This window comes from Otolemur garnettii, unplaced genomic scaffold, assembly GCF_000181295.1.
Source record: "Otolemur garnettii isolate 467f Iridium unplaced genomic scaffold, OtoGar3 scaffold00012, whole genome shotgun sequence".
In the NCBI taxonomy this organism is placed as follows: Eukaryota; Metazoa; Chordata; class Mammalia; order Primates; family Galagidae; genus Otolemur; species Otolemur garnettii.
The window spans coordinates 10,276,418-10,293,205 of record NW_003852407.1 but is presented as its reverse complement, the minus strand read 5'-3'; the positions used below and the strand labels follow the sequence as shown (position 1 = coordinate 10,293,205).

At 34.9% G+C, this 16,788-nt stretch overlaps 1 protein-coding gene across 3 annotated transcripts in view; it reads left to right on the top strand.

Annotated features, from left to right (window-relative positions):
• PIK3C3 (phosphatidylinositol 3-kinase catalytic subunit type 3) overlaps nt 1-16,788 on the top strand; it is a 135,000-nt gene that overhangs the window by 102,144 nt on the left and 16,068 nt on the right. For all 3 annotated transcript variants that reach the window (XR_002772042.1, XM_003784732.2, XM_023510241.1), the window contains 2 exons: nt 7,568-7,736; nt 14,793-14,883. Coding sequence is in view for 2 of the 3 variants with exons in the window: in XM_003784732.2 (XP_003784780.1) it covers nt 7,568-7,736; nt 14,793-14,883 (260 nt within the window). In the remaining variant the exon portion in view is untranslated. The remainder of the gene's footprint in view (nt 1-7,567; nt 7,737-14,792; nt 14,884-16,788) is intronic.

Here is a 16,788-nt window from a genome sequence, read left to right as displayed (position 1 = left end):
TTTTCTATTTTTAGTGGTGGGGGGGAGTCTCATTCTTGCTCAGGTTGGTCTTCAGCTCCTGAGCTCAGACCATCCACCCATCTCAGCATCCCAGAGTGCTAGGATTATAGGTGTGAGCCACTGCGCCCGGCTTGATTGCTACTTTTAACCATAAGAATCAGGCTACCAAAATGCTTCCATTTGTTTCCAGATTTTAATCATTTTATAGCCTATGTGAAATTCTCTAATATAGAGACCAGTATTATTATATCTGTAATATCATGTTTACAGATTCTACTTGATTCTTCCTTTGGAAATTGATAATCATAACAGATCTTTTTTGTTGACTATGATAAATGATGTCTTGTGTGTGTTTCTATGTGTTTATGGGGGTATTTAAGAGTAAGCTTTAGAAAAAGGAGTCTACCTGATGTACTATTTTTGGCCCAGGTCTCAGTAACTTATTGTAGAGAAACAATAAAATTTCAGGAACAGATGCCTTAAGCATCTTGTTATCAGTTTTCCACTAGAGGGTGCTCCAGATTTGCCTTTTAAAGGACACATATTTACATTAAGTGTGCTAGATAAGAGGCAGGTTTTTATTTCCTATTGCAATAGCAGTTCATTTTTTTAACTTCTCTAATTATTTCATCCAGTCATATTATGCAGTTAGCATTTTAAATCTTCCTTACTAGGATGAATATTTCCAAATTTTTAGGTTTAATTTGAAAGAAATTAGATAATACTATAGAGACTGAGTATATCAAGACAGAAGTGTAATGCATTCCTCCATTTCTAGCAAGTTCTAATAATTTAAGAATTTTTATATCTTAAGCCATCTTTTACTGATAGTCTTTATTGGTAGTCTTATTTCAAAGCAGTTCCAAGTTATATTAATTCTATATAAGTTAAAAATAGACTTTGTATAGTTTCCAGAGGTGTCCAACCTTTTTCTTCCTCTACCAGACATTGAAAGAGAAGAGTTTCCTTGGGCCACACATTCAACACACAAATACTAATGGAAGCTGATTAGTAAAAAAAAGGTCAGGGCATACTTTTCATATATCTGACACCATAGAAAAGCAAAAGTGATCCTCACAAAATCAGTATGCGGACCTCAGTCTGCAGGTTGGACACCCCTGCAAAGTGAATTTAAGATGTGCTTCATGATAGAAAATATGTTTCAGTATTTTTAGTTTAAACTGCCTCAACTATCATGAATCATCTTCTGTTGTATATTTTGAGTCCATTGTGCCTACAATTTGAGAGCTTTGGATTCTCTTATGTAACTGTCTGATCTCTTACTGGCTGATGGAGCATTTTTTTAATATACCAAGTAACTTTTCTTTTCTCCCCTTTTGCAAAATAAAACGCTTTTGTCTTCTGTTGTCTCTGACTCTGCTGTGGATTGAAGCGGTTTTGGATTATAATCAGAGTTCCACTGTGTCTTTCACATCCAGTTTCTTGGTATGAGGGATAGAGCAGAAGAAGGAAATACCCAAATTTCATTTCACTGTGTCTTTTGGAACCCTGATACACATACAGATAAAATAGGAGATGATCTGGTTAAGAACTCTAGGTATGTGAAAGAAAATTATTCACTGTATGTAGACAATGTCAAAATTTATACAAAGGCAATGTGCTGAAATGCAAAATACAATTCTCAATTATAGATTTCCCAGAAATATTTTTTTGCCCATGTTTTCTTTGGTTTTAGATATTTTTAGCTTGGTCAAAGTTTCCTCAGTTTATGCAGCAGAGGGCACTGTGTATCCACCATAATTGTAAAACTAAGGAAATTCCTTTGTCAGTATATTACCATGTGGGCAGTTACAACACTGCTTTCATGAAATTTGGGATGAGTGATCATTTACTTATTAGTGCATTATCATAGAATTCTTTAGAAAGTTACAAAATTTGAGCTGTGGTATAACATTGAAAAATAAAGATTTTTTGCCAGAGTTGCTGTGTTTAGAGGAAGCTTTAAGAAACTTACTTAATGTGATCAATGTGGCAGGGTTCAAATGAAACATGGTTTGGGTTTATCTTCACTCTTTGGAGAAAAGTTTATTTATTTATTTATTTATTTATTTTTGAGAAATTGAGGAAGGAGGGGTGGTATAACTGAAAAACGTGTTCATTACTATGGTCAACACAGTTTAAAATAGAATTAATGTGTCAAATCAATAACTAAGAAACGTTTACAAATGAAAACAGGGAACGGATGTCTGTACCAAATGAAAAGTTAGTTACAGACTAGAAAACTTTGAATTGTCCATCTATGAACCTTTTGTCAGAAAGTTTAGAAAAAAATAGTCATTCTTATTGTTATACTAATTAGATTTTTTCAATACATATCTTATCCTGATCTTCTTTATCATTCTTTAATTTTATGGGAAATTGATTTGCTTTTTTTAAAATCCACGTAGCAGTCTTACCTAGCAATTAATATTTCAGGCTCTAAAGTCAAATTTGGAATTTAATTTGCCCTTTTTCCCCTCAGGTGACTTTGGGTGAGTTACCTAATACATTTATGAGTTGGTCTCTTTTTCTGCATATTTAAATAACAATAGCAGTTTTTTCCTGGTGACATTGTAAGGACTGAATGAGATATGATAGGCATTTGCTTGGTATTACACACATCCTGAACTTTCCTGAAGGGCTAGCAGTAAGTTTTGTTTGTTTGACCACCTTGAAATGAGAATGCCTTCCTTTTTTGTTTATGAGGTTGTTACAATGTTAGAGATAAGAAAATAGTTACTATATTTCAAAAATATTTTTTTCTTACCTGCTGTAATTTGGATATTTGTTTTGGGGTTTTTTTTTTTTTACTATCATGGGGTACAGTGTGCTGTTTTTATATACAATTTGAAATATTTTCATCCAACTGGTTAACATAGCTTTCATGTCATTTTTTTAGTTATTGTGTTAAGACATTTATATTCTACATTTAGAAAGATTCACATGTACCCTTGTAAGATGAACCATAGGTGTCAGCCCACCAATCACCCTCCCTCCACGCATCCTCCCCTCCTTGACATCTCATGTTATAACTTGATTCCTAATGTGGGAGATGTGGCAGTGGAGAGGCATATGGGTCACGGGAGCAGATCCTTCATGAATGACTTGGTGCTGTCCTTTGGGTATTGAGTTCCTGGCTCTGTGTGTTCCCGGAGAGCTGACTGTTAAAAAGACTCTTTTTTACACCTGGCACCTGCACTTGCTTCCTCTCTTTTACCACGTGATCTCTTCACATACCAGCTCCCTTCACCTTTATGTCTTATTGTCCTTTGCTATTCAAAACTGTTACTGAGAAATATTACATCATTACTGTGCTTTTACCTATAAGTGAGCATACCTCTCACCAAATACATCATAAGGGTTTAAGTAGTAAGTATTGGAGACAGTGGAGCTGTAGGTATAGGGAGCCTTTTTAATTCCAAAATTGTGTGTAACAGCAAATAGTTGTTTGTCACTTTCTTTTGTTTCTAGGTTTCATGGTAGAGCAACAGGAAAAATACAACATACAACAAAAAAGACATTTTGTGCAAATATGGTAAAAGCCATGTTGTATAACCACAAGTTGAAGAGAGTGGGAAGCTCACTGTGAAGTAGAATGTCAGGGAGGAAATTTTAGAGTTGGAGATTGTATGGAATCTTAAAAAATATATTTTTTGGTATATGGGCAACAGCAGAAGAGAATCAAATAGAAGGAGAGTAAGCCGAGGTATGAAAATGGAATGAATACAATTTCAAGATTGTCACATTTGTTACATACACAAATAGAAATTATAAAACAGCTATTAAATACTATTAATATCCGTCTCTGTATTCTTTAATCCAAGAACTACAAATGCCTTGAACTACACTTTTAGAAATAAATTCATGTCACTTATGTAAATACTAGGAAAATTTAATTAGCACCTCTTACTCTCTTTGTATGGCAAGTCAGGGACAAAAGGAGGTAATTATAGTCAACAGCCAGTTTATTTTATGTGTACTTTATCTCCTGACAGTTTAAGGTGATAGATTTGAATACGATCACACTCCCTGAACTTCTTAATTAAACAGTTTTTTATTTCATGAAATGCATTTTTAAAATCCTTACAAGTTGCATTTACAGATATTAACTTTTAAAAAACCATTTCCTTTGCTTTTTGGTATGTATGAAGATGAATTTTCTTAAAACATTAATAGCCTCTTCAAAATACATGGCTTTTTGAACTTGCAAAGCATAATAATGGTTTCACTGTTAGATACTAAATCATTTATGCCTGATAATTAAGTAGTAATCCTATTCTTTAAGAGTTTTCTCACAAGGATAGAATATACCCTTCATTTGCAAGCAGTGATGCATAGGCCACATTGGAATTCTGGTAATGCTTGTAATGAGACGAAAATTGGGACTGTTGAATAAACCATGTGGGATGGCAGTTTTATATCAAAGATTGATCAGATTGATCATCTTTTCAAGTGCACAGTATCATTAGGAATGTTGTCGATAACAAAACATTATTTAAGTAATTAAATGAAACTGAAGAAAGATTATACCTATAATATAGTGAGCCTCTCATCTCTTTACCTCTTGCAGGGTATTGTATCCAACAAGGTAGAAAATAAATAGGAATTTCAGAATAAAAATAAAGCACTAAAGCGCTTAGCTTAGTTGAACAGAGGATATTCAATTGAAGACAGTAAAATCCTTAGCTGAAGTTTTTCATGGGCTTTTTGCCAGAGCATAGAAAATTATATTGATAGCATATACTCCCTGAACCTTAGGAGATTAGGAGAAAATGGTATTCTAGTGAGTACTGAAGTTATCAAATTCCTTATTCTTTTTTATTTATTTATTTATTTTTATTGAATGGTAACTATGTACATTAATGCACTTCTGGGGTACAGTGTGGGGTTTTCACACACAATCCGAAACACTTCCATCAAACTGGTTAACATAGCCTTTGTGTCATTTTCTTAGTTATTATTTTAAAACGTTCACATTCTGCTCTTAGAATCAAATTCCTTATTCTAAAACTTGTTTCTTATATTTCTTACATCAAGAACTTCCCTTGGGAATCTGTCAAAAGGGTATGAATCTCCCAAAAAATCAATTTCATTGAGCTTAAAGAATCCATTTTGGTATTCTGAAAAGGTATCTCTCAGCTATGAGTGATTCATAGGGATTGTTTTGAATGGAAATGAACCCTCTCATGTTATCATATTTTAAAATCTTAAATATTTACAACATGAAACTTGATACTAACTTCATGTCTACTCCTATTACATAGCATAAAATAAACAGAAATTTATAAATTAAACCAATTTTACCAACCATTAATATTTTACATCACTAATGTCATAGGTGATATACTATTGAAACTAAATTGCCACTTACAGTATGAATATGGTATGAACAATGTAGTGTAAGTTTGGAGTACTTTTGTAATATAGGCATTGTGAAGATTCTTATAATGCTTTTCTCCATTTGAACTATTTTAAAACCTCTGTGTACTTAGAATGCTGTCATATAATTTCAAAGTTCTGTTACTATTACCCTACATTAATTTTTTTTTTTTTTCAGTTTATGGCTAGGGCCGGGTTTGAACCCACCACCTCCGGTATATGGGGCCAGTGCCCTACTCCTTTGAGCCACAGGCGCTGCCCTCTCTACATCAATTTAAAATAGCATTGCTGTGTGATACCAACTAATCAAAAACCGAGAACTCACAGAGCAGTAGTGATAACTAAGTGATAAGGTGGCATCCACATGATCTAGACTCAGCCTATATTATTATAGATCATCGTGGAAATAAAAATACAAAATTTTAGAAACAAAGCAAATTCTCATAAGAACTATCAAACGTCTAAAGGAAAATTCAGACATCAGCGGTGTTATTAAAAGTTGTCTGAGCTAATTAAGTTGTCTGTTGATTTAAAAAAGGCAAAATAAATAGTTTATTCCAGAGCTAGGCAATTGTCCTAGATTTCAGGACTATCTTAAATGGTAAAAAAAAGTTTCTTGATTACAATAATGCTCTCACTGGTTCATTATGAGTTTAATGGAAAGCTCATTAACTTAAACTTCTGTTAAGAGAGAGATAAGTGAACAAATAATTTCAATATATACTTAGCTAAGGGGTATTAATAGGTATAGTTGGAGTAGGAGCCTTATTAATAACTGCTTACCGAATGTCTCCTGATTTAGATAGCTTTTCTGCGAGCTAGATGAACCATTTAGCCATGCTGTTATTACCTTTTGGGGGGATGGGGGGACAAAGTCAGTTTTTCATTCCATATGGGTCTTTTTGCTGTTTATATCTAATTATAATTCTTTGTCATCTCACCCCCTTATATGTCATTTACTAGACTAGATATATCTATTTCTTAAAAAAAAAAAAATTCTCATTAAACTTTGACCAGTCTGTCAATATGAACAGAATGTGTTGAACCTGGTCTAAGTCATAAAATAAATAAAAATTAAGAGATGATGTAGAGAAATGGAAATTGGTTTTCCATTTAATACTTGTATTGACAGTAACTACTTACTCTATAACCAGATGATAATATTGCTTCAACATTTGGGTAGTTGTTTTTATGATCATTCATACACAGGCTGATATTGCTCTTTGTATGTGCAGGCGGCCCATGTCCAAATTTGTTCCTATTTGTTCCTGTATTATACAATGTCTGACAAGATAACTTGTGATGCAGTTTTTCTTACTGTTGTATGAAAATAGAGCCACTCTCTAGCTTAAATTTTATATAAATTGAATATTATGGTTGCCTAATATTGAAAATTATTTTTATTATCTGACGTTGGCAGATTTGAAATTATTTCTCATTTTCAAAGTTATGTAAAATTTCTAACTTTATTGTTTTGGTTTTCCTTGTGAGGATATACAAAAGAGTTATAAAAAGTAGGGTTGTTTATCCTTTTAGTATTTAATTTTACTAATCTCTCACAGTTGTGATCTCACATGTAGTAGACATATAAATATTTATTCAATATGTTCAAACATCTCTAAAATGATAGTACTGTAGTTTGGTATTTAGTATGGTAGGTAGCGTTATTACTTGTATCTATTTTTTAACAAAATCAGAATTTTAATTTTAAGTGGTGTTTGAAATCCTTAAGATAAATATTTTTAAGCAGCTTTAATTGACCTAGTCATTAGATAATGAATGGCTTGATTTAGTTTTGTATTAGTCCTATCAAACAAAAATTATTTTTCTCTTCTGACTATAACACAAGAAATTTGCTACAGGATTTTAAGTTCTGCTGAAAAAGTTAATCTAGGCTTTGGCAGTCTTTGGTTCTTGACACCTAAAAATGGATTTAAATTTTTAAATTAATACTACTATGGAATGCTTTTAGGCATAGTTTCATTTGAGTGAATATGAGTTCAAATGAGCTAAAATATGCTTTGAAGGTCCCTCTCCAACTTGAAGTTAGAAAATCAAACAATTTAATAGGCTTATCATGAACTAATATTCTTTATGAAAAGTCATAGCTTATAAGTTGTATGACATATCTCCTATGCAGTGCTTTAAGATAATTCTGGAAACAAATGAATTTCTTCTCAACATCCAGGCAAACTTTTCCACATAGACTTTGGATATATTTTGGGTCGGGATCCGAAGCCTCTTCCTCCTCCAATGAAGCTGAATAAGGAAATGGTAGAAGGAATGGGGGGCACACAGAGTGAGCAGTACCAAGAGTTCCGTAAGCAGTGTTACACGGCTTTCCTCCACCTTCGACGGTGAGTTGATTTGCTTAATAGAGAGAATTTTGGTAAATTTATTTTATAGAGCAAAAGGAGGAGTTGTTCATTGTATGCATTCTTTAGCAATAATCTATTTCAAAATGACATAAGCAATGATGTTTCCTAATATAGCTTTGATCTCTCTATTTTGATAGGGAGTCTGATATTAAAAAAAAGAAACACAAAATGTCTTGCTTTCTCAGTAACAATCTCATTGCTAGATCCCACCAAGTAGGAATCTGACGTTACGCAAGATTAGGAAGACACAGAGGCTTCCAAGACAGTGGGATGACGTCATTTAATAAGCTGTGCTTTGATAGTAGTAGGATAGAAGAAGGTTAGGAAACTTAGTGCCAGTTCAGATCTAGCTGAGACAGACAGACAGCCCTGGAGAATTCCGATCCCCATCCTGGGTTTTCATCCTCTCTAGCTGACTCCCATTTCTTTATCAAAGATGAAGGACTTGATTACTTAGGATTTTAGTTCATTCATTTTTATTCTTTAGCACAGTGGTTCTCAACCTGTGGGTCACGACCCACAGGCACTGTATTAAAGGGCTGCAGAATTAGGAAGGTTGAGAACCACTGCTTTAGCGCCTTTATCAGCCTCAGTTTGGGGTACATTTCAAGAATACAAGTATGTAGAAGTTTGTTCAATGATTGCAGTAAATATTACAAATGATTTTTGTGTCTTTTTAACACATCATCAATCATTCTTGCTGCAAACAATGTTTTTTCCTCTATTTCTTCTTTTTTTCTTCAGTGCCACTAAATTTCTGCTTCCTTCATCCTGAGTTACTTACGACTGAATATCATACATTATCAGGAAAAAAAAAAGTCACGTTTGTTAAATTCAGTACAGGACTCTGACAGTCAAACATGACAGGGTGATTTGAGTCTGATGTTATTTTTAACCTTATTATGCAAAATGAATTTTCTTAGTCCAGCAGATAATCCCAGCCCAGGAGACATATTTATTTGCTCTTCCAGGTGAAAATTTAACCAACAGAGAGTTGCCTGTGCATGTGGACACTGTCTCCCTCGTAACCTCAGTGACTACTCCTATGGTTCTTAGAACATAGACACTCAATGTATAGTGGATGACAGCTTTCACTGTGAGAGAATCCTCAAATTTTCTGCTTCATGTCTGGGGTAGGGCCATGTTCCCAGGTGATGTTAATGCTGCTGGTTCCAGAAAAATGGCTTTCCAGTGTTAATCAGGTTTCGTCTTTTCCAAAGACTAAGTCTTCATGGTAAACTCAACTTTTCCACCTATCACAAACTCTATCAATACATCTTACAAATGGTCACATTTTTTTCCACTGGGTTGCAGAATGGTTTAGTTTTACCCCCCCAGAAATGCCAGAAGAATAATGAATGCTCTTTTGATTTCCTTGGTGATCAAAAGGACTTTCAGAGAAATGATAAGAGTTCCATTTTCATATCTTGGATTTTTAACTTAAAATAGTCAAACCCTATAGAAAACTAGATTGAACTAGATGGCAATCGCAGTGAGGTGGCAGACAAGACGGTCAGGAATGTTAGTAAAGAAATGTCATAGGTGCTCTATCTTACTAAAAGCAGAAAGAAAACAATGTGCTTTACAAACTGTCCTTGGTAATAGATTAGTAGCAATTTAGTAGAATGAGAAAACAGACAGGCTATTAATGGAGAGCCAAAGTTAACTTTCTCTCACTACAAAGAAAAATCACAAAGACATTAATCTATATGATCTTAGGCTGAGTTGTAATGAAAGTCATTTTCATTTAAAAAAAAATTTCACTTAAGATAGCTGGACTCTGATATTTTGACCAATATTTATTTTTTAATGTTGTATTTTAGAGTATGATTCAGTTGGTTTGAAAAAAAAATTGTCTTTAGGGCAAGAAAACTAACCTGATAATTGAAAGCTTGTTTGGAGCTATTAACACTTTTATTATTATTAGGGCTTTATAGATATGATCAAACTATTCTTTTATAGTTTTTTTTGCTTAATTTCTTCAACAAGAAACCCCTGAATGATATTATACCACATAAACAGAGTAGTCCCTTTTGAACTAAGTTGTGGTTACAGGTGTACAGTTGTGAAAACATATTTAATGATGTGATGACTTTCATGTTACAGAGTATGTTGTCATTTCCTATTGAGCAGTAGATATCACACCAGTAATTAATTGGTAAATTTATTTTTGAACCCTCATGGCAATAGTACCAAAACATTTTAATATTAAATGTTTAAGAAAAACATAACTTTCTCCTTACTGATGTTTATGCCAAACACCATACTAAACACTGATAAGAAATTGAGAATTCATTTTACTATGTCACATGCGGTTCTTTTATATTGTCTGAGAGAATGTTTGCCTAGTCACCACACATCAGTGAATTGGTTGGTTACACACGTCATTGATTACATTGCTTCCCCTCTTTGAAGTAATATACTTACTAAATAAATATTCTTACAGGATTCAACTGGGTATTGGTTGCATGCAAACTAGATAGAATGTAGAAGAAAGAGGCCTCTGAAATACCGCAACAACTTACCTCATAGAGTTAAATGCATTTCTATTTGCAGTATTGAAGATTTTTGCTGAAAAATTATACCATATGCGTATGTGGCTTAATGGTTGGCTAAACATGAGTGAAGAGAAAGAGTATACTTTCCTTGAACACTATGTTTAACTACTGCTTTTTAAAAACCCAAATTATATAACATCCCTTCTCACAGTCTTAGCTTGGGCTCAATTTTGCACACTTTCCCACCTTATTATTTTAACCTTAACCTCACATTATCTTTTAATACTGGTTACAGAGATGTCTTTACATGTCTTTACAGAACACCTTTACATTTGTGTTTCTGAGTAAGATATTAAATGACTACCCTTTAATAAATACTTTCTATTTAGTTTCAATTAATGACAACAGATGTAGAAGGTTGATATGGTTAAGATGGTAACAGATTACCATTACAAATGCCAAAGTATATTGGCATTTAAGCTCCTTATAAAATATTTCATTTTATATTTATTTAATTTTTTCCCCTTTGCTATAACAATAGAAGAATGAGTGGTTAATTTAAACCAGGAGGTAATCCAGAAAGCATTAAAACTTCCCTTTTAAAAAAGAAATGCTGCATTCTGCTTCCATAAACATAGATGTTTTAACATAGATCCTAGTTGTCCATTAGGGCAGTGGTCCCCAACCATTTTGGCACCAGGGAGGGATCAGTTTCATAGAAGACAGTTTTCCTACAGACGAGGTTGGGGTGGAGAGAGACAGGAGGCAGAGCTCAGGCAGGGATGCCAGCTATGGGGAGTGGCTGTAAATACAAATGAAACCACTCCACTTGCCCACCACTTGTCTTCCCTGTGCAGCCTGATTCCTAACAAGTCACTTTCTAGAACCTTTTTGGCACTAGGAACTGGTTTTATGGAAGATAATGTTTTCTTGGACCAGGGAAGGGGGTGATGAGATAGGATGGGGGAGCTCAGCCAGTGAGGTTGTGACTAACAAGCCACAGACCAGTAGCCTGTGGGTTTAGGGCCAGTTCTGGGCCCCATCCTATTTAATTGGTCTGGAATTAGACCAAGGCATTGACAGATTTAAGAAACTTCCCAGGTGAATCTAACAGGTAGTCAGGTCTGAGAACTTTTAACACATCTTTGTCAGAATTGAATTTTATATCCTCCCTTTTACCCTGTAGTAGATTCCTAAAGATTCTGTGGAAAATGAGAAGAAAGTATGTACCTATATAATCAACAAAGTATGCAAAGTATGAATAATGTAGGATTATTTGAAAGAGCATCTTTTTTTTGCATAAGATAGTACACAATAGCTGGCCATACACTGTTGACACATGTACCTTATAGCCGTCTCAGGTGGATTATCTTTATTTCCATAAAGAAGGGTTGGTGCACTTCTTGCTCCCTGCTGCCACCTGAACCATTTCTTTACCTCTCTCCTTAAAGAAGAAAAGCACAAGCACACACAACTCTGTTGAAGAGCGCACAGTCACGTCTGCTACCCACTGGTAACCATTATCTACCTACTTCCCCATCATACTCACTGAAAACTTTCATTGTGACTGCTCCTGTGGCTTTGCCATCTACGTGGAAGGTCCAACCATGTCTTTGACCTTATAGGGCTTTGTCCTCCTCATTCAGAGCTAGCTTTTCTGCTCTCTCTAACCAATAATAGCAAAATTTATCCCTTCAGAATTTCAATCCTAAGTTTTCTCTCTCTTGTCAGCACTTTGTATTCTTACAGCTCATTTTTCGATGTTCTCTCTTCCAACAAGTCTTTCACCTCATTGATGGTTCCTTCCACCTTACATAATCAGACTCATATTCTCACTTTATTCCTTTCTCCACTGAATTTTATGGCTCCAAACTGTACCATTCTTACTGCCTTTACCTCTCAACTCTCTCTTAAGCGTTTTTATCAAGTCCTTCAGCTTCACCTGCTGAAGCCCCAAGTCTGATTAGAACTGTCTTGCCTTCCTGCTTCATTTTTTACAGGGCAACAGCTGTATGTTACTAAAGGCAGTCCAACAATTACCGTGTTCTCTGCTTTTAAAAACCACTGCTTTTAAATCAGTGGTTCTCAGCTCAGGCCTATATTGCACTTCCTTTTCTCTCCCCCGCCCCCACCAGGAAACATTTGGCAATGACAGGAAACATTTTTGATGGTCACAGCTGGGTGAGCGCTGCTGGCACCTAGTGGAGAGACCAGGGATGTTGCTGAATGTCTCGCAGCAGATCTTCCTTCTCAGTCTCCACCTACTTGCCTCTTTTTCTTCAGCAGCCTTCTCCAGCAAAGCTTTCATTCCTACTCTGCTACTGAAACTAATTTTATCAGGATAAACAGTTAGCTATACCAAATCCAGTGGCCACTTTTGCTTCCCAGTCGCTTTTGACATAGTTAAAGACTCCCTTGTCTCTGAAGACTTTTCTTAGATTTCATGTAATCCACACCCCAGCTTTTTTCCCCACTGGCCACTGCTGCTGCTTTGTTGATTTCTTCCCTTTCCTCACTTCTGCATCACGAACTGTCTAGAGGTTTCGTTATCATGATTATGGGTTTAGTTTTGGATCTTTCCCTTCTCGCCTTAGTCCTATGACATTACATAGAAGCCAAATGCTGATGGCTGCAAGCTCATACCACCAGCCCTGATACGTCCTCTGAGATGCATCACAGAGGTCTACTAAGAATCTAGTAGGCACTTCCAACTCTACATGTCCAAAATGGAATTCTTGATTACCTGCCTAAAATCCCGTTTCCCCTCCATTCAGCCTTTCCTATTCTGATGAGTAACACTTGTGTCCATTGAGACTTAGGCTGTTCAGTTCCTTTGTCCTCCCCCTCACACACTTCCATGGAAACTATCAGCACATACGAGATATGCTTCATCTCCAAAATATAGACCAGTAGTCTCCATGTTATTTCTTTTCAGTCTGAAAGTCTGTGATATGGTTACCCCACCTCTATTCTTATTCTCCACAAGACAACAGAGTGAGCTTTTATGCCTGCAAGGTGTGTCATTCTGCTCTTTAAACTCATTTGCTTCTTCCTGCATTTAGAAAAAGTTATACCTCTTTATGATGGCTCTTTCTATTCCTACTCTTCAATCTCTGACCCATTTCCTTGTTTTTTCCTTTTTAAATCTTTTAATCAATTAATCAGACATAAAATTACCATGTTTTTCAGTTTATTATGTGAGTTTCCACTCTCCTCCATGATCAGACCTCATGAACGTAGAGACCTTGTTTGTTCAGTGTACTGCTGTATTCTTAGTGCCCAGAGCAGTGTATTTATACAGTGAGTACTCAAGTAGATATTTGTAGGCTGAATGACTGAAATTACTATATGAGCACTATGTGAGTAGAAATCAAATAAAACCTAAGTATACTTTTGTCAATTTCCACAAGGAAATCAGTAACTTTTTTTTTTTCCTAAGAGTATAAGTGGGTTAGGGCTTGATTTGATTGTAAGACTACATCAAGGTAGAAATTTTCATTATAGTTCTTCTGCTTTTTTATGGGCAACATAAAATTCAGAAATGATGGTAAAATAGGTAATTTGAAAAATATGGATTATCATTACAGTTCAAGTATTAAATAGTTTTTAAATAACAGTTTGTGCTTTTTTATTATAGCTAGGTAGATGGCTAGAATTCCTTTATTCACATCCATCCTCAAAGTCTAACCTGAATTTATTTCTTTCATGCTAAGAAGGTTGAATAGAGAGGGTTGTTTCTTAGTTTCATGCTAAGAAGATGAATGTTATTCACCGGAGAATAACTACCTAAGCTGGGAAGTGTTCCGGAACAAGAGGTGGAATGTACCTAGTGTACATGTATTTAATTCTTTTCCCGCAAGACTCCACCTTTAAGAATAGTAAACACATTCATTTTCCTTGTTTTGGGGAAGAGGAAAAGTTTAGGGTTGAAGATAAACTATTAGTTCTTGTTAGGGACCAGCACACTCCAAAAATATTATAATTTCAATATCTTGCCCTTTTTTAATGTAGTAGAGTACTAGCTATTTTCTTCTTCATTTAGAATTACTTTTATCCAGGTCAGTCACAGTAGTTCTTGAAGTCAGGATTGGGATATCAGGAAGATATTCATAAGTGATTCATGGGATGACATTATTACCCTTTCATTTATTTAGCCATGACACACTAAGGTAGTCTTGAGACAGTAGATTGTTAAAATACAAATTAAATATAAAGTGGATTCCCCTCAGACCTCTACCAAAATGATAAATATACTATCGTCCAAAAGATGAAAAGAATGTCAGGATTAGGTGACTACTTCAAAAGTCTGTTCTATGAGACCTAGAAGTAGAGTTAATATGAAGAACCCTAGAGTAAGATGTTTTCAAGATTTGTTTTTCATTGAGACAGCTGATGAATAATCTCACATTCTGTTTCCCATTGAAGTAAGAACAATCACTCTATAAATCCAGGTATCACTACTTCTAGAAACTTAACATAAGCAAGAAATACAAAATGCTAACTCATTGCTCTTTTTTTCTTTCCTATACCTCTTTAGGTATTCTAATCTGATCTTGAATTTGTTTTCCTTGATGGTTGATGCAAACATTCCAGATATTGCTCTTGAACCAGATAAAACTGTAAAAAAGGTAATTTCCATACATCCTCAGATATCATAGTCTACTTTTCATATATGAAAGATATAAGGTTTTTAATAGTCTCTTCCCTCAAGTTCCAGCCCCTAGACTCTTGAGTAATGAAAATTAAGACAGAGATTTTGTGTGGTTTTTTTCACATTTCAAATCTGGAGGTGTCCTGAAAGGTTTGACTTTTCCTTACATTTTCCAAATAGGATCCTTGATTCCTGGCACTCCCAGGCAAAGCACGCTAAGGATATAGCGCCATGTAGAAGGGAGAGCTACTCTTCATTCTTTGCATCCATACTGTTTGATACAAGAGTTTCTAACTGTGTCGGGGAGACTTGCTTTTTAACTCATCCTGCAAAGAGAAGAGCAAAGGAAAGCCATCGTGTAGGCGAACAGTTATTCACAGCTTTCTTGCCTTGCGTTCTAGCAACAGAAGGGAGGAACGGCAGTGAATTTGAAAGTTTTATCTGAATTAATTTTTGATTTTCTTATTCATTGGTGGGTATATGTAAAGTACTATATTTACCCGAAGGTAATATAAGATGATCTTAAATATCACTATGATTATTAATATTGAACTTCAAAGAAAGATAGTATAGTTTTTTTAACTTGTAAAAATATAATATCACTGAAAGGCAGAAGCAACCTCAGAGATGTGGTTGCTCTGGTGATTGAGAATAGTAATTAGCATCAAAAAGCTCTAAGTTCTACTATAACTGACTCTGAAGGTTATCAGAAACCTCTGTGAATTCAGCATGAATGAGACTAGTCTCTTCTAATTTCACTTATCTTTGGCTAGCAGTTAAGAGAGATTTTAATGTAAATTTTGTATTATTTAACTATTTAAGAAAATTATACTTTTATCAGGATTTCATTTATTTATTGAGCCAGCACTGTTTCATTAAAAATTTCACTTTCTCCTCATTAGAAATAGACTTACTTATCACACTAGTTTTTGGAACATCTTTTTGTCACTATTTGTTATTGGTTGATGGATTTTTCCTTAGTTATTATAAGCAATGGCTGTGCCAGATTTTCAAAGCTGTTGCTTTGGTTGTTTGTTTGCATCTACTATAGTCAGGGTCTGTTTTGCTCTTTATTTTAAATCCATTTATCTTATACCTGTCATATATTCACTTTTCCCTAAGTTTATTCACATTCAAAATCCATTGTCTGGCTCAGGGCCTGTAGTTCAGTGGCTAGGGCACCAGCCACGTACACCAGAGCTGATGGGTTTGAATCCAGCCCAGGCCTGCCAAACAACAATGACAACTCCAGCCAGAATACAACGAGGCGTTGTGGTGGGCGCCTGTAGTCCCAGCTACTTGGGAGACTGAGGCAAGAGAATTGCTTAAACCCAAGAGTTTGAGGTTGCTTTGAGCTGTGACAACATGACACTCTACCCAGGGCGACATAGTGAGAGCTGTCTCAAATAAAAGAAAAAAAAAGCCATTGTTACTTGCGAAAGTTCAAGCAGTATTTATCAAGCTGAGTCAGATAATTTCTTCTGTCAGGTAAGCTATGTTGTTCTTATTAAATCTTTTGTTCCATCTCTTTCTATTTTAAGAAATCATAAATGTCTTTTGTTACCAGCTATCTTTATAACACTGTCTTTTAAAACACGAAACAATTTATTTTATGGAAAAAATAAAAAACCAAAAGCATGTTTATTAGTCACCTTTCTTTCAGACTAGTCCTCTCTAGCAGTTCGCTGTTGTTTCAACTAAATGAACCCTTAAAACAAGGCATTTACAATATTTTTCCTTCAAAGGTTTCTTTGCCTTCTGGTATTATATCAAGAATGTGAAGTAAGTAAGCAATTGCTATATAAATTTGACATTAAAGTCACAAATATTGGAACGTTATGCTGGAATAGGCTAAAACTTGTGTTTCATATTGTTTTTTTTT